Source organism: Etheostoma cragini, chromosome 20, assembly GCF_013103735.1.
Source record: "Etheostoma cragini isolate CJK2018 chromosome 20, CSU_Ecrag_1.0, whole genome shotgun sequence".
NCBI lineage: Eukaryota > Metazoa > Chordata > Actinopteri > Perciformes > Percidae > Etheostoma > Etheostoma cragini.
In genome coordinates, this window is record NC_048426.1 from 10,911,240 (window position 1) to 10,930,778 (window position 19,539).

The 19,539-nt window shown below is 41.2% G+C and overlaps 3 protein-coding genes across 6 annotated transcripts in view; 1 reads left to right on the forward strand and 2 right to left on the reverse strand.

Annotated features, from left to right (window-relative positions):
- The window catches only part of wdr20a (WD repeat domain 20a), a 7,913-nt gene extending 4,369 nt beyond the window's left edge, over positions 1–3,544 (reverse strand). The window contains exons 1-2 of the mRNA XM_034857488.1: positions 3,249–3,544; positions 590–772 (exon numbers count right to left, since the gene is read on the reverse strand). Coding sequence (XP_034713379.1) covers positions 590–772; positions 3,249–3,512 — 447 coding nt within the window. The 5' untranslated portion in view covers positions 3,513–3,544. The remainder of the gene's footprint in view (positions 1–589; positions 773–3,248) is intronic.
- A 1,021-nt stretch (positions 3,545–4,565) lies between these two features.
- LOC117936240 lies at positions 4,566–6,795 on the forward strand. Of its 3 annotated transcripts, none has more exons than XM_034859115.1 (5): positions 4,566–4,774; positions 4,957–5,012; positions 5,162–5,236; positions 5,626–5,718; positions 5,817–6,795. In XM_034859115.1, the coding sequence occupies exons 1-5, from the start codon at positions 4,735–4,737 to the stop codon at positions 6,441–6,443; spliced, it is 891 nt and encodes a 296-aa protein (XP_034715006.1). In that variant the 5' UTR covers positions 4,566–4,734; the 3' UTR covers positions 6,444–6,795. The 3 variants fall into 3 exon arrangements, with proteins under 3 accessions (XP_034715006.1, XP_034715007.1, XP_034715008.1); XM_034859116.1 differs by having other exon boundaries at positions 5,165–5,236; XM_034859117.1 differs by lacking the exon at positions 4,957–5,012.
- Positions 6,796–7,622: 827 nt separating this feature from the next.
- dync1h1 (dynein, cytoplasmic 1, heavy chain 1) overlaps positions 7,623–19,539 on the reverse strand; it is a 29,672-nt gene continuing 17,755 nt past the window's right edge. The window contains exons 47-78 of one of the 2 annotated variants that reach the window (XM_034859178.1): positions 19,249–19,463; positions 18,915–19,119; positions 18,661–18,834; positions 18,396–18,515; positions 18,077–18,197; positions 17,699–17,894; positions 16,849–16,966; positions 16,544–16,759; positions 16,229–16,441; positions 15,401–15,528; positions 15,107–15,260; positions 14,845–14,991; positions 14,476–14,626; positions 14,071–14,324; positions 13,807–13,941; positions 13,619–13,713; positions 13,348–13,522; positions 13,105–13,180; positions 12,815–12,975; positions 12,625–12,736; positions 12,466–12,526; positions 12,258–12,381; positions 11,999–12,112; positions 11,738–11,908; positions 11,324–11,541; positions 11,110–11,213; positions 9,761–9,969; positions 9,357–9,510; positions 8,850–8,992; positions 8,569–8,737; positions 8,246–8,370; positions 7,623–8,072 (exon numbers count right to left, since the gene is read on the reverse strand). In XM_034859178.1, coding sequence (XP_034715069.1) covers positions 7,944–8,072; positions 8,246–8,370; positions 8,569–8,737; positions 8,850–8,992; positions 9,357–9,510; positions 9,761–9,969; positions 11,110–11,213; positions 11,324–11,541; positions 11,738–11,908; positions 11,999–12,112; positions 12,258–12,381; positions 12,466–12,526; positions 12,625–12,736; positions 12,815–12,975; positions 13,105–13,180; positions 13,348–13,522; positions 13,619–13,713; positions 13,807–13,941; positions 14,071–14,324; positions 14,476–14,626; positions 14,845–14,991; positions 15,107–15,260; positions 15,401–15,528; positions 16,229–16,441; positions 16,544–16,759; positions 16,849–16,966; positions 17,699–17,894; positions 18,077–18,197; positions 18,396–18,515; positions 18,661–18,834; positions 18,915–19,119; positions 19,249–19,463 — 4,887 coding nt within the window. In that variant the 3' untranslated portion in view covers positions 7,623–7,943. Of the gene's footprint in view, positions 8,073–8,245; positions 8,371–8,568; positions 8,738–8,849; positions 8,993–9,356; positions 9,511–9,760; positions 9,970–11,109; positions 11,214–11,323; positions 11,542–11,737; positions 11,909–11,998; positions 12,113–12,257; positions 12,382–12,465; positions 12,527–12,624; positions 12,737–12,814; positions 12,976–13,104; positions 13,181–13,347; positions 13,523–13,618; positions 13,714–13,806; positions 13,942–14,070; positions 14,325–14,475; positions 14,627–14,844; positions 14,992–15,106; positions 15,261–15,400; positions 15,529–16,228; positions 16,442–16,543; positions 16,760–16,848; positions 16,967–17,317; positions 17,514–17,698; positions 17,895–18,076; positions 18,198–18,395; positions 18,516–18,660; positions 18,835–18,914; positions 19,120–19,248; positions 19,464–19,539 lie in introns of both variants that reach the window. The other variant, XM_034859179.1, reaches the window with a different exon arrangement.

Below are 19,539 nucleotides of genomic sequence, written 5' to 3' on the forward strand. Positions count from 1 at the left end.
AAGGGGAGTGGGAAAAAATAATGTTAGCACAATACCATCAAGAAATCAATCGTCTGAACAGGTTGAAAGTCTTACAATTTCACATAGGTCACTTGTTAATATTCTGTTTAAAAGGTGTTGGGCTGGAAAAATACAAAAAGTAACATGAACTAAAACACATTAAACATGTTGCCATTCAGATGCTTTAAATCCTCTACATAAGAAGGTGGAAGAGTTTACTACAAGGATAAATTGAATAATGACATTACAGCTGAAGAGCAAAACTGAAACATTATTTTTAGACCAATGAGGGATTTTTTTTTAATACAGCCCATTCTGTTGTGATTTTTAGACTAATTCATGGTTTTCCTGTGGGGCATAGGTTCACTTATCTCTTTGGGATTGGATTTGATGCAACAAAAATAAATACCATTTCGTCTGTAATTGCAGGAGACAAAAAAAATGTCTGTCTGAAAACAAGGCTCAACATTAACAGTATTAGGGTCATGAAAAATGTTATGTGAAAATCCAGCCCTCACAATTTTTCCGCTACTGGCACAATACACAGAACTCTAACCTCTAATCTAACCTCTGTCCCACATCAACCTACCTCCTCATTGAAGAGCTTGCTTGTCTCCTTCTTGATGGGGTCAATGAGCTGTACCTGTCCTGCAGAGAAACCCACAAGCAAGGACACACTCTCTGCTGTGGCTGTGAGGTGGTTGAAGTCATGACAGGTAGGCTGCGTTCCCTTGTAGATACGCTTGTCTATGGGCTTGCTCAAGTCAGCAGCCTACAGAGAGAAAGCACATGAAGTTTGTGGAGTAACCTTTAGCTAAAAATTATGATGGACCCTATGCATGACAAAGGTTATCATTGGTCAAACTGTTAGTAAGAAACCATTGGAGAAGAGTGTACAGTTATATTGTTTCTTAATGTGCTTCATCTCAAACACACTGACTATAGAGGAGCTGACGAACACTTAATTGGGAAGAAGATATTCCGGTTGGTAAAATCTTTCTTAAATCAAGTAACATGCAACAAAGGTGTACAAGAAGTGACATTTGAACTAAAAATAGTTATGTATGACATTAAGCAACACATCATAAAGCTGTCAGTCATGGAGTGTATGATGTGAAGTTTTTTTTTTTATGTTAGGGAAACATTATTTTACTGAAGTAAAGAAGACACCCTGGGCATATACTGCAGATAACCAGAATGAAAAAGTTCCTTTTATTAATTAAATTACAGGAAGAATGGAAATTTCTTTGAAGATGATGACTCAGAGCTACCTCCAATACTGTTGATGTCTTCATCAGCGAGACAAAACGTCAAACTAAATCCTTAAAGCAGTTCAATGTGAGAGTCCGTTCAAAAACAAAGCTCTTATGCTTAACAGCAGCATGCAGGTTATTATACATTGCTTTAATGACATTATCAGCAAATAGGGTAAATAATAAGTATGTCAACAGTGGTGAATGAAACTTCAAAGTAAGAGGGTTTACAGATAAACAAATACAGGAAATAAACAGGTCCTCGTGAGCTGAGATTTGTTAACTGTTGGCTGTAATAATAAAGGCAGTATTGCTTTTATTGCTGTAAACATGTAGACATGTATCTGCTCCAGCAAAACATACCAGATGAAAAAAATTTTAGCGGCACCTTAGGAGAAGGACAAATAATCCATCTGGTCATGTATTGTGAACATTCTCTTAGGATTTGTTATTAATACACTGAAAGCAAATAGCATTGTCTTTAATAGGCATACGACTAATTTGCTTGTGCTCTAAGAACTTGCCATTTTCCCTTTTTCTGTCAAACTTATATTGCCAGGATTAACAAGTCTAGAATTACTATAAAACACTACTTTTTGTACAAGTCTTTTATGTAATGCAAACTCTGAGATTGTTTTCACTTCTAGTACTGTTCAGCCTTTTTCTATTTGCCATTGGTTTCTCTGAGGTCTTTTAGAGGTGGTCACCTACCTTCTAAAGTATTCGGTTTTGTGTGTTTGTGCTCATGTAAAGCACTTTGAATTGCCTTTGTCTCTGCTATATAAATGAACTGCCTCGCCATACTTTAACAGGTCTAATGCAGGTTTAAAGTGGAATGATGTCACACATGACACATGTGTTGGTGTGAATAATCCAAGGCTAGTATGATACATTGCTTCAACTTAGAAGTCAGCTGATTCCTGTCAACTTGTGATGTCAAGTCAGCCGTTAGCAGAACACCTTTATAATATAGGCCTGTTGTTAGTGACAAAATAAATACAACTTCTTTGTTTATTCTTAATGCTTTGTGTGGCAGAGTCTGTATCCCTATACTCCTAAATGACACCAGCATATTGTAGTCAACTATCGATAACTCAGCATAGCGAATCATGATGATTTCCTAGTTCAACAAAAGGTGAGGAACGAGTGGAAATCACATACTTGTCAAAACCATGGACTGTTAATATTTACAGTCTATGGTCAGGACCCACGATCACCATGAATTGCGCAGTGACAGAGAGCCTTCAAAAGCGTGTATCCCTTTGAATTACAAATGATTTACCAAACGAAAAGCACCTCCATAAATGTCACAACAAACTTGTTGACGTTAAAATGTCCCTACGCGTCGAGCAATTCATGAAGGTGTGTGTTGTTGTATTTTGAGAGGCTTGACTACAGCGTGCGTGGTACCGGTGTAACGTTAAAGGAGCTGAAAAATAAGAATGTGTAATGTTATGGTAATATATTTTATCACATAAGTATCAAAGGAACTGGGATAAACATTTTCTTTGACTATACTCAGCCCTAACCGGCATCATTGTGATTTGTCGACATCGGTCAGTCCAAAGGCGCCGACAGGTGTTATGGGTGGCAACGTACGAACTGTCATCACAAACTATAATCGTTGCAGCAACAATGTCAGCAATGACAACTTAGCTAAATCATAAGGTCAACTTTACCCTTGTTATCCAAACTCACGAATCCTACTATCCAACAAAACAAAAACAGCTTGACGGACAGTGGACGGAATTTAGCCCCTGGCCTCAAAGTAGCTGATGCTAACGATAGCAAGTTGCGTTGGGCTAGCTTCATCGTAGCTTCAAGCTAACTAGCTCCCAGCTAATTTCAAAGTCAAGCACCTGCCAGAGTTATTCAGTACAGCAACACAAACCCGAAGTTTAGTAACAGCTAAGACGGCAGTGATGTTTATTAACATTCAGTAGGCCTATCACCAATTTCCGTTTACAATAGCCACGTTAGCCAGGCTAACGTTACCTTTCTAACGCCTTTGTAGATGTAGAAGTAGAGCTCACGGCCCACATTGAAACAGATCCTGTCGCCGTTGCCCGATTGGTCGTTGACGTTCACGAAGGAGACCTTGACGGGGTTGGAACCTTGCGAGTTGAAAGGCACCCTGTTAGGACGGCTGTATTCGGAGTGAGTGAGGAGTTTGTAGACGCCTTCCCGAGTGGTGAACTGAGTTTTAATTTCGTTCATCTCCTTCCCTCCTCCCTCCGCCGCCATCTTTGAAATTAACATTCATCCCTTTCCCACAGGCCGGATCTTACGCACGCAGAGTAGCGGGCATGGATGTTGTGAGAAGAACGGGAGCGGGCTGTGTAGCGGGATTCCGGATTCCAGCTCTCCCGTTCCCCCTAACGGTTCACGGAGGAACTAATATCAAGGAAAATAGAAAAAATGAACCGTCATAATTATGGATACAGTTGGTAGCCCTCCTGAATATAATTACATATCATTAACAGTTTAACAGTGGTTTGTTAGTTGGAAAAGAAAAGATGATCTTTTACAAACACACGTAGAATGCAACGGCTTGTTTTAAATGTATGCTTGACATCAATTCCCGTTTACAGCTGACTTGACATCACAAATTGACAGGAATCAGCTGACTTAACTTGTGTCTAACTTCTAACGTGTCATACGTAGGTAAGTATAAGAATGGCCATCTAAGACCTCAGGGAAACAGGGAAAAAGGCTGAACTATCAATACCAGAAGTGAGAACAATCTCAGATGTATTACAAAAAGACTAGAACAGTAGTGTGTAATAATTCTAGTCTTGTTAATACCTGTCAATATAAATTTAACAGAAATGTGAAAATGGCAATTGCAGTTGTCACATTTTCTGTTAGTTAGTTCTTAGAACACAAGCAAATTAGTCACATGCCTATTAACGACAATGCTTTTTGCTTTCATTGTATTAATGACAAATTCTAAGAGAATGTTCTCAATACATGACCAGGTGGATTATTTGTCCTTCTCCTAAGGTGCAGCTAAATTTATTTTGATTCCTGTGGTATGTTTTGCTGGCCATGTTTACACCAAAAATAGCAAGAGTGCCCTTATTATTACAGCCATCAGTTAACAAATCTCAACTCAGGCTTATTATTTATCCTTTTTGCTGATAATATACCGTTTCAAAATATACATATGAGAAAAAAAACAGAATAATCAAATTGGTCAGGATCATTATAGGCTGTCGTACAGCAGTGAGGTCAATATGAGTTTTATTTTGAAAAATAACTCACCGGACGTTTTATTTAGTTAAAATCTTGAAATTAGCAAGCTTATTTTGAACTCAGTGCTGTTTATCGTGTGTAGACTGCTCCCATGTGGCCACACCTGGGTGCATCATATCAAAGGCACCTGGTACACTGCTAGTTAATTAACCTAGCTACCAGCTCAAGTTCCTTTAAGTATTTTCTACATTATCGTGGTCCGAAAAAGTTTTACACGCTAAATGCCATGGCAAATAGAAGAAGAAGACGACAGATCTTACTTCCAGGTATCAATATTTGTATATATTTTTTTCAGAATTAAAACACCATAGGGTTCGCGTAGCTTTTTCTACATAATCTTTTTAACCAAAAACAAATTATCTTATGATTAGTATTTATGTTTGGGGTCTTCTTAATATGCTGAATTGCATTAATGCGCAACAAATTTTTATTTATTGTATCAAATTAGATCACAGGAATAGACATGTGCCCAACAACATGGACCAGCTTGCTTTCAAATACATGGTGAGATCAGTTAGCCACATTTCATCACCTTATTGAGAGTGCTATTGCCTCTTTTTTTTCATCTGGAAATTTAAGATCACTTGCATTTTATTGTTTTTTTCCCACTTTGACATACAAATGTGGACTGGAGTGACTCTGTTTTCTGTCAGGAGATGTGTAAAGTGGAGTCCAGCACCGATTCTGACTCAGAGATCAGTCCAAGATGGTCAGACACCAGCACTATGGTATTGCTTTACATCTGATTGTAAATATTACACACACAATAAGCACACATGGAACTGAACATATAAAGTTGATTGTAGTGTACATATATTTTAAATAAATAAAAAATACATTACACCAGTCCCAGAGTCAGGATATTTTCCACTGGATATCTCTATCATACATTTTATTTTTAAAATGGGATCAAATTGAGTTATTTCCCAGAAGACCACTGGACATTGCACATATACAAACACTCTTATGTCCACAGACGTGTCTTTTGTGATTTCAGTACCATCATTTGGGAAGGGCTCACTGGAATGGGCTTGAGCAAGCATAGAGCTTTTAGGTTTAAAAATGATGAACAGTTTTGTCAATGCAATCAAAAATCACTGAATTCCTTGTTGAACAGGGATGTTTGAGCAGTACACCAGAGAGTGGGACTTTTCATCGGACATTACCGTTATTACATAAGCCTGTAGGAAGGCATGGCTGTTATTCTTTGGTAAGCATTCTCCTTTTGTCTTATCCATGTACTTCTGCTGCAAAAGCATCCTGCTGTCCTGTGTTTATAAATGATTGCATGTGTGCTTGTGATTTTAGTTTTTGGACCCATACGATGGGAGCTCTGAGGATTCTGACAAGTCAAACATCGATGTGGGTGTCTCCAGCAGGCGAACAAGGCAGCAGGGAAAAAGTGGAGGAGGAGGCTGTCGGTTCTCAGGCAGGAGCAGGAGGTTTATCCTTCATCACCCTGCTTCCGTTTCCCTCAGGGAAGTGGGGAAAAATGGCAAGCGTGATCCTGTAACAGGACAGCAACATTTTCTGGATGTCCAGATGAAATGTGAGAGTGACTCTGAGCTTGACATTCTGCCCCCCCACAGTGACAGGGAGGTTCTTACAGTGGAAATGGCCAATGATTCAACAATGGACACCCAAATAACGGATATAGAATTGCATTGCCAATTTGACGAATCAGACTTTCATGCTACAAGATTCTCAACACTTCACACACCTGGACCTGTAACGTCAGTGGGCGGAAGTTCGTCCCAGATGCTGGATAGCTCCTCTGAAAGACCTCCTCATCCATGTGACCTCCAATCGCTTTCCAAGAGAAAGATGTGTTCCCCTGGAGCAGATGTGGTTGAGCTGGGGCAAAGAAAGAGGCAGTGTGTTGTCAATATGGAGGACGAACAAGAAGAAAGGGACTCAGCACCTGAACCGTGTTAGAGCCGTCTAGCCATTGACTGACCAACTAAAGTACTGCAGTATTCAACGCCAACAATTTAAGGTAGAATAAAAGACTATAAATATTTACTTGGCAATCCACTTTGTTTACGAATGTATAGATAAAAATAGTGTTGAGACCTGAGGGTTTGTATTTCTACCTCGTTATTTTGAGTGTATCACAGGTGTCACATAATGTTCTGATTGTCTTTAAGCAGTTATTTTTTGTTGGGAGAATCACCATAGTAACCTCGGTCTCCATAACAGAGCAAAGTACAGCCAATACACTGGCGTTGAAGAAACTGTATTTTCCAGAGACCAATAAAAGTGAAACATATTTCAAAAAGAAAATTAACACATGATACTGGTTGTTGTTTACTATCCACATAAGCAAAATAAGTATCTACCGCTACACTGGATAATAAAGTTTGAGCACCTGATTTTAATGATAAAGATGGCTATGAGCAACTATAGCTCCACTGAATTTTAGCTACAGGTGTTTCATCACAATCTTATTTTGTTAAAATTGTGAGCTGATCAAATTTTACTTTCATAAAATGTATCCCAATGGGAAATATTTAGATGCAAAAGTACCATATTCTCCAGGCTGAAGCATTGTTTAAGCCATTTCTTACTGTACTTTCAGACTGCAGTAGGATACTAATTTACAAAACATGTAAAAAGGCTGTGTAAATTAGTATCATTGTCAATGATACTACCTATATTTTTATTTTCTTAAGTCTTTAAGAACAGTGTTATATATTCCACGTGTTTGCCGCAGACATGTGTTGTGAAACTTCAATTTTCCTTTTAATGTATTGCAGAAAATGTTTATAATTATGTACTTTTTCTTTAGCACCAACAAGTTTCTCTCCAAACAGCAGATGGCAGTATTACTGAAAGGTAACTTTCACTGCTCCTAATCTGGTTGGTGAAACCTTCAGCATCTTTGCTGATATTAGATAACAAAATGTTGTACAACTGTCATGAAGACAGGGCAGGAACTGAAGTTCAGCACAAAGTTAATGTCTAATACCCTTTCCGGAGGAAATTCCTATAAAAGGTCACTGGGTATATTACATGTGATGCTGTCTACTATACAAGTTTGCTGAACCTAATTTAGAGAGAGAGGGATTCCTTGAAATGATTTATCTTGAAAGACCACGCTACAATCATTAATTCAGTTAATTTAATTCCATCAGGCTTTATTCAAGCTAAAAACATACAGTTTCCATCATAAAAACATCTTATTCAACTTTCCTTTCCAACACTTCATCTTCATCCATCTGACAACATTCTCTTGACCTTCTAAGACACTTTCCAAAAACACGAAGAACGGCAACAGGCTAATTACTGCTCCAAGAATATTTGTAATTATGTTTCTATTGGAATGCAACGGGCTACAAACTTTTTAAATTGTGGTTAATAAGCAATGAATGCAAGTGATTATGTGTGGTTTAATAATCAAGACTCTGGTCTCTTTAGGAATGATGAATGTTCTATCTACTCGGTGCACAAGACAGCAACGCCACGCTCATAGAAGCTATGTGGATCTTCCTTGGTGGCAATGTCAAAGTCAACAGTGAAGATGAGGTCAGACCTGGTGAAGTTCAGGTACACGGGAAGAGTCACCTGCAATGACAAGAAGAAAAACGTGATGGACGGCCCAAACTATTGCAAAAGCTGAATTTAACGGCATCATCATCATTATTTATATATATATATATATATATAAAAAATGTCTGAAAATATAGATTTGATAGAAACATGTAGTTTTACATAGTGTATACACATCTTGCTCATACCATGTGTCTCTGCTCAGTGTTGCTTTGCTTGATCCAGCGGAGCTGAGTGAGAGGCAGCTCGGTGGAGATGGAGGTGGACAGTGACAGCTTGTTGTTGGCACAAGTAGCTCCCTGCAGTTTCAAACCTGAGAGAATACATGAGCATATTCCGCATTAGAACCCTTGAATTTATTAATCTTGTTTTATGTTTTTACATACCCACAAAACAGTATATTAGAACACACATTTATTTTGGTGACAATCACATTTTCAAGAGTTATGGGAGTATTTGCCACACTCATGACTAGGGCGGTAAATAATTAGTGGGACCCTGCTCGTCTGACCTTTGATGCCGAAGCTGCAGGCATCCAGTGCGGCACCCTGGGCGGTGGTAACATTGACCTCCAGACACAGCTCTTCCAGGGACCAGCTGTTTGCCTGGGCCACATACTGGCGAGTAGCGGTAATGTAAGCCTCTGGCACAAACAGGCCGCCGAGGCACACATGGATGTTCTAAAGAGAAGAAAAATCAAAATAAGAGTACTGTAAGTGGCACTGCCAATGTTTAAGGAACCTATCAATACTATTTGGTTACAGGTTGTTTGGTGCTCTACACAAACAGTACCTTCAGTTCCTTAGCACCACCACTGGCAGCTCCCTGAGAGATCTGCTGCAGCTGTTTGATTCGCTCACTGAAGTCCGCCACCCACTGGATTACAGTCATGGAGGCTGGAACTGTGTAGCGACACCAGCTGCGAGGGAGGATGCCTGGGGAAAAAGAAAAACAAGTGTATACCTGTTACTCCCTGAAAGTATTATCTGTTCAAGGACATGCTGGTGAAGGCTGACAATGAGGATTTAAAGTGTACACTGATGTGGCCAGGTTGGCTCAATGGTAGAGCAGGCGCACATGTACTGAGAGCTTTATGCCTCAACTCAGAGTTCCAGGGTTTGAATCCGACCCGCGACGATTACCTGCATATCCCCCCCCCCCCCAACTGTCCTATCCAAAATTAAAAAGGTGGAAAAGCCCAAAAAAAATCTTTAAATAAAAAATAAAGTGCGCAGTGATTTTCCTACTGTATATCCACAATACACATAAATAAATCTGAGGGAAACAGTGAGATTTTACCTTTAACAAGTTCGCTAATGAGTGTGCGCAGGTCGTTAGTCTGCTTCTTCTTGCCCTCGCACACTTGCACCACATCGGCTAGATCCTGACGGACCTCCTGCAGCATATTGCAACCCATCTTCACCTCACGCTCAAAGAACCGGAACAGTGGGTCCTGGTGTGTGTGTTTGGACACATTGGACATTGAATCAAATATACAATGACAAAAAGAAATGAAGTACATATTCACCTGCTGAAATTCAAACCTCGGATTATAGTTTGTTTCATTTTACCTCACGAGTCTAGCACAAAACTTTAAAACATAAAATGTTTAGATGTACGGCTTCTTGTACAGAACACTATAGGTACTGTACGTCTCCTGAAGTCTGCTTGCCAACCACCTGTCATCTTATTTCTGCCATTACCTTGATGTTCTCCACTGTGCGTTTGAGTGGATTGACTGTTTGGGGCATGAGCTGCAGCCAGTTGCAGGCGGTGGTGTGGAGGGTCCTCATCCAGGTTGGCTGGGCTTCTGGTGTGGATGAAGCGCGCTCCTTTATCTCTGTCTCGTAGGCAAGGTCATCCTCATCCTCCAACGTCTGCATTTTCAGCATCTTACCCATCATGTCAATGCCTACGCAGCCGGGCGGAGGGAGCAGGGTGGGAGGTGGAAGACAAGGCCATGGTGGAAGGTAGGGGGAGAAGAAATTAATAGTGGAACAAAGACAAACAGCTTACCTTGAGGGTGTGTTATTAAAAGGTTTGTTTTTGTCAAAAAAGGAGTTTGAAAGAAGAAGAAACAAATTAGGATTACACTGGGTAGGACGATAGACAAGGCTTCAGGCAATATTCCCATCAAATGTACATTCAACAATCAAGTTCCCAAGTGGACCTATTAACTGCATTCTTGACTGTCTGGATCTGTAAAAGAAATGAACATAACCAATGTAGGGTAACATAAACTAAGGAGTAGGAGTGAAGATGAGGGAGAGGTGGAGTATGGCTGGTTGGCCAAGGGGTGGATGCTTTGGCAGCCGGGACTGTGGGTGTTTGGAGAGGGTTTGGAAATCAATCCAACAGGGAGTGAGGGTATGATTGAAGGGATGGGAAGGAGTGTGGTTGTTTTGAAGCCTGAGGGTGGGGATAATATTTTAGCAAAGCGACATGATGGATGTGAAATACAGCTGCTGGAGGGTGAGGACACCCTTCCTTTGGACAAAGCACCTTCTAAAGTATGATGGCTGAAACTACTGAATGCTACAACTACACAGCTTAACTGTAAAACTATGATATACAAGACTGACACTAGAAGTTACTTGTGATATTATAGGAAACTAACTGGTGAAGTGAACTCACGACAAGATGAGAGATTAGTAAAGGGAGCACCCTTAAAGAGATTTTGCAGATTTAAATCCAGCTCAGTGTCATGGCAGTGTGTCCAGATGAAACAGTGTTTGGCTTTCATGGCGGCGGTGATGACACAGTGCTGGTTTTAAATTAGCAAAGTATCCCTTTTTTATATATGTTTCACCATCATACACAAACACACAGTATTCTGCCCAAAGCAAATGCAAAAATACAAGATTGTTAGTCACCCTGTCAAAATAAAAGTAGACGCTAGAACAGAGAGAGAGATGGTTAATGATTCGCTGTGAAAACATGAAATCTGAACGGACGAATTAAGGAATAAGATTCAGGATGTGTTGCGGTCCAGTTACTGTGATAGAACACCGAGTACAGAAGATGAAGATGAAGATGACCGGCTGTGGCGTACCCTGAGTGGTGAGCAGGACCTTCTCTGCATTGCTAGGCAACCCGAGCCAAGATGGAGTCTGAGTGTCGGGAAGCATCTCTACCCAGTGAATGAACTCCTCACGCCTGTAACAAATCATAATAGTTAACTATTTACCTGGCTGAGGTCATCAGGAAACCATCCTTTCAAATTAAAAATATATAAAGTGAGGTCATTTTAAGAACTGCGTACTAACCGAATGCCATCGGGCATCTTGATGTCCTTGTGCCCGTCGACCTTGAGAGCCAGTTTGAACTCGCTGTCGAAGCTTCGCTTGGTGAAGATGCGATCCAGGAAGGTGTTGAGCAGACGCTGATCAAACTCATTATCAATGCGGCCACCATAGATGGACTGGGCCATGAGGGTTTTTAGAGCCGCCCAGGGGATCTTGTCTGGTGCAATATTTTGACGGCCCTGTGTGTGCATAGGCGTAAAGTGTGACAAAGTTATCATATTAACACACTGAACAAAACTCTAATGCTAGGTAATTTTTTTGAAGAATTTACTGTTTGGACCGTGTGAATTTTTGGGTAATTGATAAAGGTCTATATTGGCAACAAATAAATCCTATGCCAACACATTTAAAAGCACTTCTGAAATAATCTCTAACCTTAGCAGTGTCATCCAGCCAGGTGTCAACGGTGTCGCAGGCAGAACGGAGGTCAGACTCTCCAAACTCATATTTCTTGGACCAGCCCAGTGGTGCATAGCGCAGACGCTCCTGAATAACTGCATGGAACCAAGCCAGCAGGAAGTAGAGACGAGCACGCTCGTTGGGAGCCTGTAGAAAGAAAACATTTGTTTTAGATAGGAAGTCCAATGAAAAGCTTTTGGCGCAATTGTGTCCTATAGTAATTCCAGATTTAGTCACCTTGCACATGCGAGCCACAGGGATGCTGCTGAAAGTTCTGAGCATGTTGGCCTTGACACCGGGAGGAGGCTCAAACACAAAGATACGACCTGCGCGAAGCAAATTCACTGGAACCTGTAAAACCCAGTAAAACACAAGGAAAACAGTACTGAGACTTGGAGAAGTGAAATAAAAAATGAACTAGAAAATCGCTAGAAGTGAGAATTAATTTACAGAATTTGTAATATGGGGGGGAAAATGACAAAATGATGTGGTTTACCTTAGGGTTGATCTCCATTGTTAGGAAAAGCCTGAAGCTGGCATGAGGCTGCATGGAGTGGAGCTTCTTTTCCAGCTGCATCAGCCATCCGGGGGCCAAGTGGACATTCTCCAACATCACCCACCTGCAGGACGAAAACAGTCAGGATACCAACACAACAAAACAAATTGTTTTGTGTATTTTCTCAGCATGAACAAACATTACCCACCTGCCAGACTTGACAGCAGTGTTGATGTCTCTGTCTGCCTTATTGAAGCCCTCAGCCGAACCTGTGGACCGTGTAAGAACACAAACATTTATCATCAATATCCGCATTAAACTTTAGGATACCGTGTGTGTCAATAATATGAGCTTATTCTATCCTAACCAATAGAGATGGAGGTGATTTGTTGGTTCTCTTCAACAGCCAGATCTCTGACCAGGCCACTGGCATCATAACCTGGTACAGAACACATCAGCACTGGAGTGCTAGGCTTCACCTACAGACACAAGACAGATTAAACAACACTGACAATGGCAAACTGAGAGAAAGGGATTGGATATATATTGGTTCCTACCTCGCTATCCACAATATGAGCCAGGTCAAGAGGTTGCTCGATGATGTTCATAAAGGTCTCTCCCAGCACCTTTGAGACAAAAATGTGGGACATAGCCAGCAGACGGTCAGGGCGGAAGGCTTGTATCAGCAACAGCTGGTGCACTGCCTGGCCAATGGCAGCTGAAGAAGGAAGAGCAGAGCAGGTCAGGAATACAGGGAATATATGCATTCAATTTATAGGTAAATAACTATCTGCTTGGCCTTTTATAGTCATGTATCATTTGCAAAATATGACAAATGTACACTTACTGGACTGCTTCTCCTCTGACCACAAATAAGGAACAGACAGATCTGGAGTGTTGCTCTCAAGCCACATGAAGAATTGCTGAAGTAAGCAAAGAAAGCAACAAAGATCACTAATACAGTGTATATCGAAAAGAAAGTAGTTGAAATACTTAAAGGTATGCCTATTAATGCAAGTTTGTTCATACGCAGCTTCCGTTTCATTGTTAAAATATTCAATAAGTTATACCAGATGGAGTCAATACTCACCTCATCTGCCTGAACCTTTTCCACCAAGTCGTTGAATGCTGGCAGGCGGCTGAGGCGTACCATGGCCTCACTCTGCTCCGTGGTCAGACCTTTGACTTTGGGCAGTGTCATGCCAGTCAGAACAATCTCCTTGCCACGCAGGTAGTGCTGGAACTCTGCATCATAGGATGGCTCACTGGAAAGAAATTGACAATTTATGTTGTCTGATATTACTGAGAAACCTTGCTGTATGTAATACTACCACTGGCCCGACAATAGTCTAGCATCTTACCTGGTTAAGCCCTTTATGCTGATCTTAGCCAGCAGCATGGCAAAAGAGATGTGATCCAGGTGCAGCATACCTCTGGCTGCTCTGTTGAACACCACCTACATAAAAAGAGACATATGGAAATTACAATATTCTATTACAATAATACCACTAAAGGAAAAGGAGTCGTTTTCAAAATATGTGGTTCAAACCTGGAAAAGGTCCTTGGTGATGACATCGAGTCTCTGTGTATGATCAGTGATGCCCTTGAGGTTGGGGTTCTCATACAGCACCGTGTGGTAGGTATCCAGGAAAAAGTGAAGGGAGTACTGATACAGGAAGTGCATCTGGTGAAAGATAAAAAAAAAAAAAGAAGATATATTATAGTGTGAATGTGTGTTTAGTGATAGTGAGATGTAAAAAAATAAGTTAAAAAAACAAAAATGTGTGGAAGAGCTGGTAAGATATGTCCAGACCTGGTTGAGAGATTCCATGGTGAAGTAGATGCTGCTGCAGGCAGAGGACAGAGACAGGTATTGCTGTGACACTGCCTCCACCTCTGCCATGACGATATCGGTCTCCTCCACCTTTCTGGTCACCTCAGCAGCCTCTTTCTTTAAGTTCTCCAGCGTGGTGATGATAGTGTCATCATCTAGGATGCGGCCTTTAACCTCATTGAGGGCCTGCAGCAGTGATTTTTCCAGCTGACGCAGACGCAGCTGGAACTCGCCTAAAAGAGACGAAGACAGTTGTCATTTCACTGAATTATTTTTCCATCGTGACTCAAGTCTAAATTATGTTGCATCCCCTTTAGTCTTCCTTGTCCTCATCAAAGCCAGCTGTGCCCTGTCATAGTGTTAGCACATCTGCCATTTTCTCACCCTGCAGTTTGAGGAGATCGGAGCGTTTCTCATCCACATCAGGCCTCTCAGCCTTTAGCACCTTGTTGAGACACTGGCTCTGAAGGCTGCTACGTGTCACAGTGAAGTTTACAAATGTAACACGAGAACACAAGTCTGGTGGGAACTCGACCTGCATACAAAAGAGACACCATATGACAAAGATTAACCTTATTGTATAACAGTTTTAATAAGGGACATGTTTAAGGGACATGTTTCTTTCAAATGAAAGCTAATTTTCGTTATAATATATTTTGTTAATAGACTTACAGTATACTGTACCTAAAATTGGTTAAAAACTAATGATCTTACAATATCTATAGATAAAACCTAAATTATGAATCTACTCACCGTTGGGTCTCGTGTGGAAAGGAAGATGACAAATGAAGGTGACAGATCGATGTCCTGGTCTCCCAGGGTGATGAGGACACGTCCTCCAGTCCTGCGGACTTCTCTGTTCAGCACAGGGTTTAGGATGGGATCGTAGCTTTCTACATCCTGAAGGGCAAAAATATAAAAAAATACATTATTATAAATAAGCAAATCCTTGATGACTACATGGGCTTTGGACAGTGACAATTTGATGTTGGGACTGAGAAGTAGCCATTCATACCTGGACCAACAGTGGGTTTCCGAACCGCAAGGCACTCTCCAAGTTCTTCCGGAAGGCATCATCCAAGAAACTGGTTCTGGTGATCTTGCGTTCCTTGTACTCATTCATTATGAACTCTGTGGCTTGGCCTGATGGATCGATGATTAGCGGGTACCTGGAGAGGAGAATGGTATAGAATAGATCAACATGGGAAGGGAAATCAACTCAAGGCTTATTAATACTAAGGAATGCTTAGTATTTTCACAATATTAATAAAACCTTAAAACATTGCCAGAAGAAGAGAAAGATACTGACCTGTTGTACCGGTTGAGCATGATGGCGTTCTCAGTGCAAAGGTCATCAGCTGGGAGGGAGTTGGCTTGCCAGCGGAGCCTCTCATCAGCATTGGACAGGTACTCAGTTCTGGCAATATCAGTACGGAACTGGGGGAAACAAATATACATCCATGGGAGTTTAGAATAAAACATGTCTTCTGATATCACAGTCAAATAAAAACGCAAAACAGGGTTGTGCACATGGTAGGGTATGTGGCAGAGGTCCTCAAAATGTGTGTGCCTTAAGACATGTTTTCAAATCATCTTTATTAGTCTGCCCGAGGAGAATTTCATTTTGGACAAAGAGAAATTGCTGCAAGAGATACAACAGAGACACATGACAAGTTCAGGTTTAAAACAATTAAAAGATAAATGTACATTGAACGTTTGGGCAACTCAAAGAGCTATGCTAATTGCAAATGAACATTTTCTATACTTGTGCAAAACAGCCATCCTTCCTACTGTCTTCTGTTGTCCCATACATGCCTTAAAAACACTTGTCCCTACTTCCATAAGCATCCATGCATACAGTCCTAAATAAACACGAATTTATCAATTATAAATATCCATACATTCAGTAAACAATATGCATTAATTCCTTAATTTATATTTTAACAATAGTCAACAAAAAACTTGTATTAAAAGGCCTGATCCCTAATTGGTCAACAGCATCTTTGAATGCACTAACAATTAAACTCACTAAGATGATGTTAAAAACGAAAGAAGTTTCTACAGCAGAACTGTTAATGTGAGTGAAGCTTGGATTTGTAGGTATGATTGTCAAAAATGGCTTCAGAGCTTTAACTACCTGAATGTTGGCCTGCTGCAGGTGGTGAGACCATGTAGTGAACAGGTTCTGCCTCATCTTTTGTTCAAAATAGCCAGCATAGGTAATGAAAGCTGCAGAGAGCAGACAGTCTCCAGCGATGGTGGACATCTGGTTCTTGAAGGTCTCGCTGGTCTTTTCCCAGCGATCCCTTTCAGCTGACAGACTCTTCAATAGGGCTGTGCTGCGATTCACCTGGGAGAAGAAAGCAAGAGTTCAGAAAAAATGTGCTGCAAGATCCTTTAGTTTAAGATGGACTAAAATGGACAAATTCAGAGGGTTTGATGACCAAGTTACCTTTGCCTCGACAGCGGCAAGGTCGGCCTTGATGGCCTGGGCCTCTGAGATGAGGATGGCGTATTCCTCCTTGTAGCGGGCGATGCTAGCCTCCAGGTCTCTGATCATCTGCTCCACCTCTTCTGCCTTTGTCTTGTTGTCCGTGGCGTCATCCTCAAGCTTCTGCAGTTCATTACGCAGAGGCTCCACACGCTTCAGCATGTCTGCATAATTAAGCTAGGGGAGTGGTAGAACATGGTATGCGTTAAAACAGTACCATCTTTACTCAATTATCTTCCATTATCATATTGTTTAGGCTTCCATACCTGAGCAATCGCCCATTTGACCATAGGTCCACAGGCCAGAGATGCCCTGTTGACTTGTTCGTAGTTGTAGCTTGGGTTGGAGAGGTAGTTCTTCTTCATCTTCTCACGGATGGAGTCACTGGATCAAATAGAAAAAGGTCAACAAATTAAAATATAACAGGACTTTACTCAAATACCACAATGTGAAAGACCAACAATCATGGATCACAGGGAATGAAATAAGACATATTGAACAGGATTATTTAAATTTAGTTTAGGGAGGGGAAAGGGGGCAATTTCTACCATTTCCACTAAGAAATGCAAAATCATGACAACAACCAAGGATAGTGGTCATTGTTCCTGATTTAACTAAATGAACTGATAAGAATTGTAAATTCAATTTTGGATCACAGGTGCCACTTGATTAATATACTGATTCATATCATTTGTGCTTCCATTAAAGACTAGACAGACGTTCTGACACTGGTACCTCATTTCCTCAGAGGAAAAGTTGACTATGCTGCTGATGAAATTGTCACTGATAATAACTTGTCTGATTTTTTTCCAGTCATTGGTCTCCTCGCCAAGCATAAGGCAGATAGACTCCAGGGCCAGCTTGACTGCAGCTGGGGGATTGGTCATAGCCCGCACTTCTACTAGGTGATGCCGCTTAATAGAACTCACCGCTAGTTAGGTGGAAGAAGGAATGTATTTGAAAGAAAGTAGTAGAAAGAGGGGAGGGAGAAGGGGAGCATGTAGGGCAAAAGAAGGGAGCAATTTGAAACAGACTCAGGGGTTGAAAAGTCAGGGAGAGACAGAGAGGGAGAGAGCTTTAGTGAACAAGCACAGAATACAGTCTTTCTTATTTCACCTGATCTCTTCAGCAGAGAAGTTAACAATAGTTGGGATGAAGTTCTCCCTCATGATGATGGAACGGATCTGCTTCCAGTCAGTCGTGCTCTCTCCCAGGAGCAAGCAGATGGACTCGAGAGCCAGCTTCACGGCCGCGGGTGGATTGGCCATGGAACGCACCTCCACCAGGTGCTGCTTCTTAATGGACTTAACAGCTATCGACATTAGGTGAACAAGGATGTGGATTATGACAAGGAAGGGGCAGTGATGAAGGGAGGATGCAGGTAAAGATCAAGTTGTTAACTGGAAGCCCATAGGTATTTATAACCTTGTTATAAAAGAAATATAAAATGTTTGTACAGGGATGAACAATAAGTCCCACAATATATCACTGTACCATTCTGAGCCTCAATAACGGCAGGCTCCACTTGGTCCAAGTCCTCTTTGACATTCAGCTGTTTGTCCTTGATCCGCTCCTGCTGCTTGTACACAGCTTCCTGGATCTCCTGGCTCATCACCTGGAATCACAATAGTAAAATTTTAGGATAAACGGTTTTGATTTCATCCAGATAAGCAAAGTTAAAGGGATCACTTTACTAAAAGTTAAAAAAAACATGACCAAGGAGTTAGGTTTGTCCCCAAAAAGAAAATTCCTCTTTTGTAATTTTTTTTCCCCATTATTTTGAAGTTTAAGTGTTAGATTTCTTCCTGTGTACCTTTTTCTTTTCCGCTTCCTGCTGGTCTTTGACCATCTTCTTCAGTTTGTCATTGGCGGCAGCGTTCTTTGCCTCCAACTCCTGGCTCTTGATTCTCAGGTCACGACGAAGCTCCTCCACCTTGAAGGCACAAGTACAACCAGAGAGTCAAAAAAGCACAGCAGTTAGGAAGTGTTTAGGTTTTTAGAGACAACTCTTCTGGGGTTTTGAGAAATATGTGGAATAGGTGGCGTATTAAATTTAATTAAATACAAAGTTATTTTACCTGATCTACAGTCTCCTTGATCTTGCGGAGACCAACATTGAGGTGCATCTGCTGCTCCTCCAACTCGCTGCGTTTCTCATTGAACAGGTTGGCATACTGGTTGATGAAGTCCAGGTAGTGACGAGGAGTGATGGCCATCGTGTGGCCACCTCGCTTTGCCAAACGGTTGTTAGCCTGTGTATAGTTAACAACATATTAAGTATACCACACAATCACCTCCTTAACCACCACTGCAAACTTGCAAACATCCCTACCTGGTGAAGTGTCTGGTGTACAAACACACATCCATTGACAATAGCCTCACGGTGAGAAGGTGGCTGGGGCAGCTTGTCATAGACAATGGGCATGTAGTCTGGCACCTTGTAGTTTGGTTTCTCCAGATCCATCTTGCTGGTGAACTCCTTACCCACCTGATAAAGGGCCTCTGTGGACCAATCTCCAAACCAGTTTAGCACACACCTAACACAAAGAAAAGTGTTGAGATAGCTCAGAAACTGCATCTTGTCATTTTAATCTTGGAGTATCGATTCCCTGCTTGTTACGTAATGAATTAATTCTTGCTCAGTGTTTAACATGTTGTCTCTATACCTGTTGAAGAGGGCAGGAGATGTGGCGGCCCTGTCCTTTAGGCCCTCTGATGAAGGGTTCATGGTGAAAACAACATGAAGGTTCCTGATAACCTGGCTGGTGAACCATTTGTACAGCTCCTCGTGTGTGTCGAGCATAAGGCCCTCTTTCTGGGCTCCCTCCTTACACTGAGTCATCAGGGTGGCATACTCATCTCCCTCAAACAGTCCAGGAACCTAAAAAAAAAAAAAAAAAGTAACATTAACATAATAGGAACCAGAAAATTAGGTCCGCACAACCCAAATGGATGTT

What these genes read in the sequence shown, in the direction of transcription:
- LOC117936240 (XM_034859115.1), top strand. Translation starts at nt 4,735, where the DNA reads ATGGCAAATAGAAGAAGAAGACGACAGATCTTACTTCCAG. An exon ending in ACGACAGATCTTACTTCCAG is followed by an intron (nt 4,775 to 4,956) that starts GTATCAATATTT and finishes GTATCAAATTAG; the next exon opens with ATCACAGGAATAGACATGTG. An exon ending in AGCTTGCTTTCAAATACATG is followed by an intron (nt 5,013 to 5,161) that starts GTGAGATCAGTT and finishes GTTTTCTGTCAG; the next exon opens with GAGATGTGTAAAGTGGAGTC.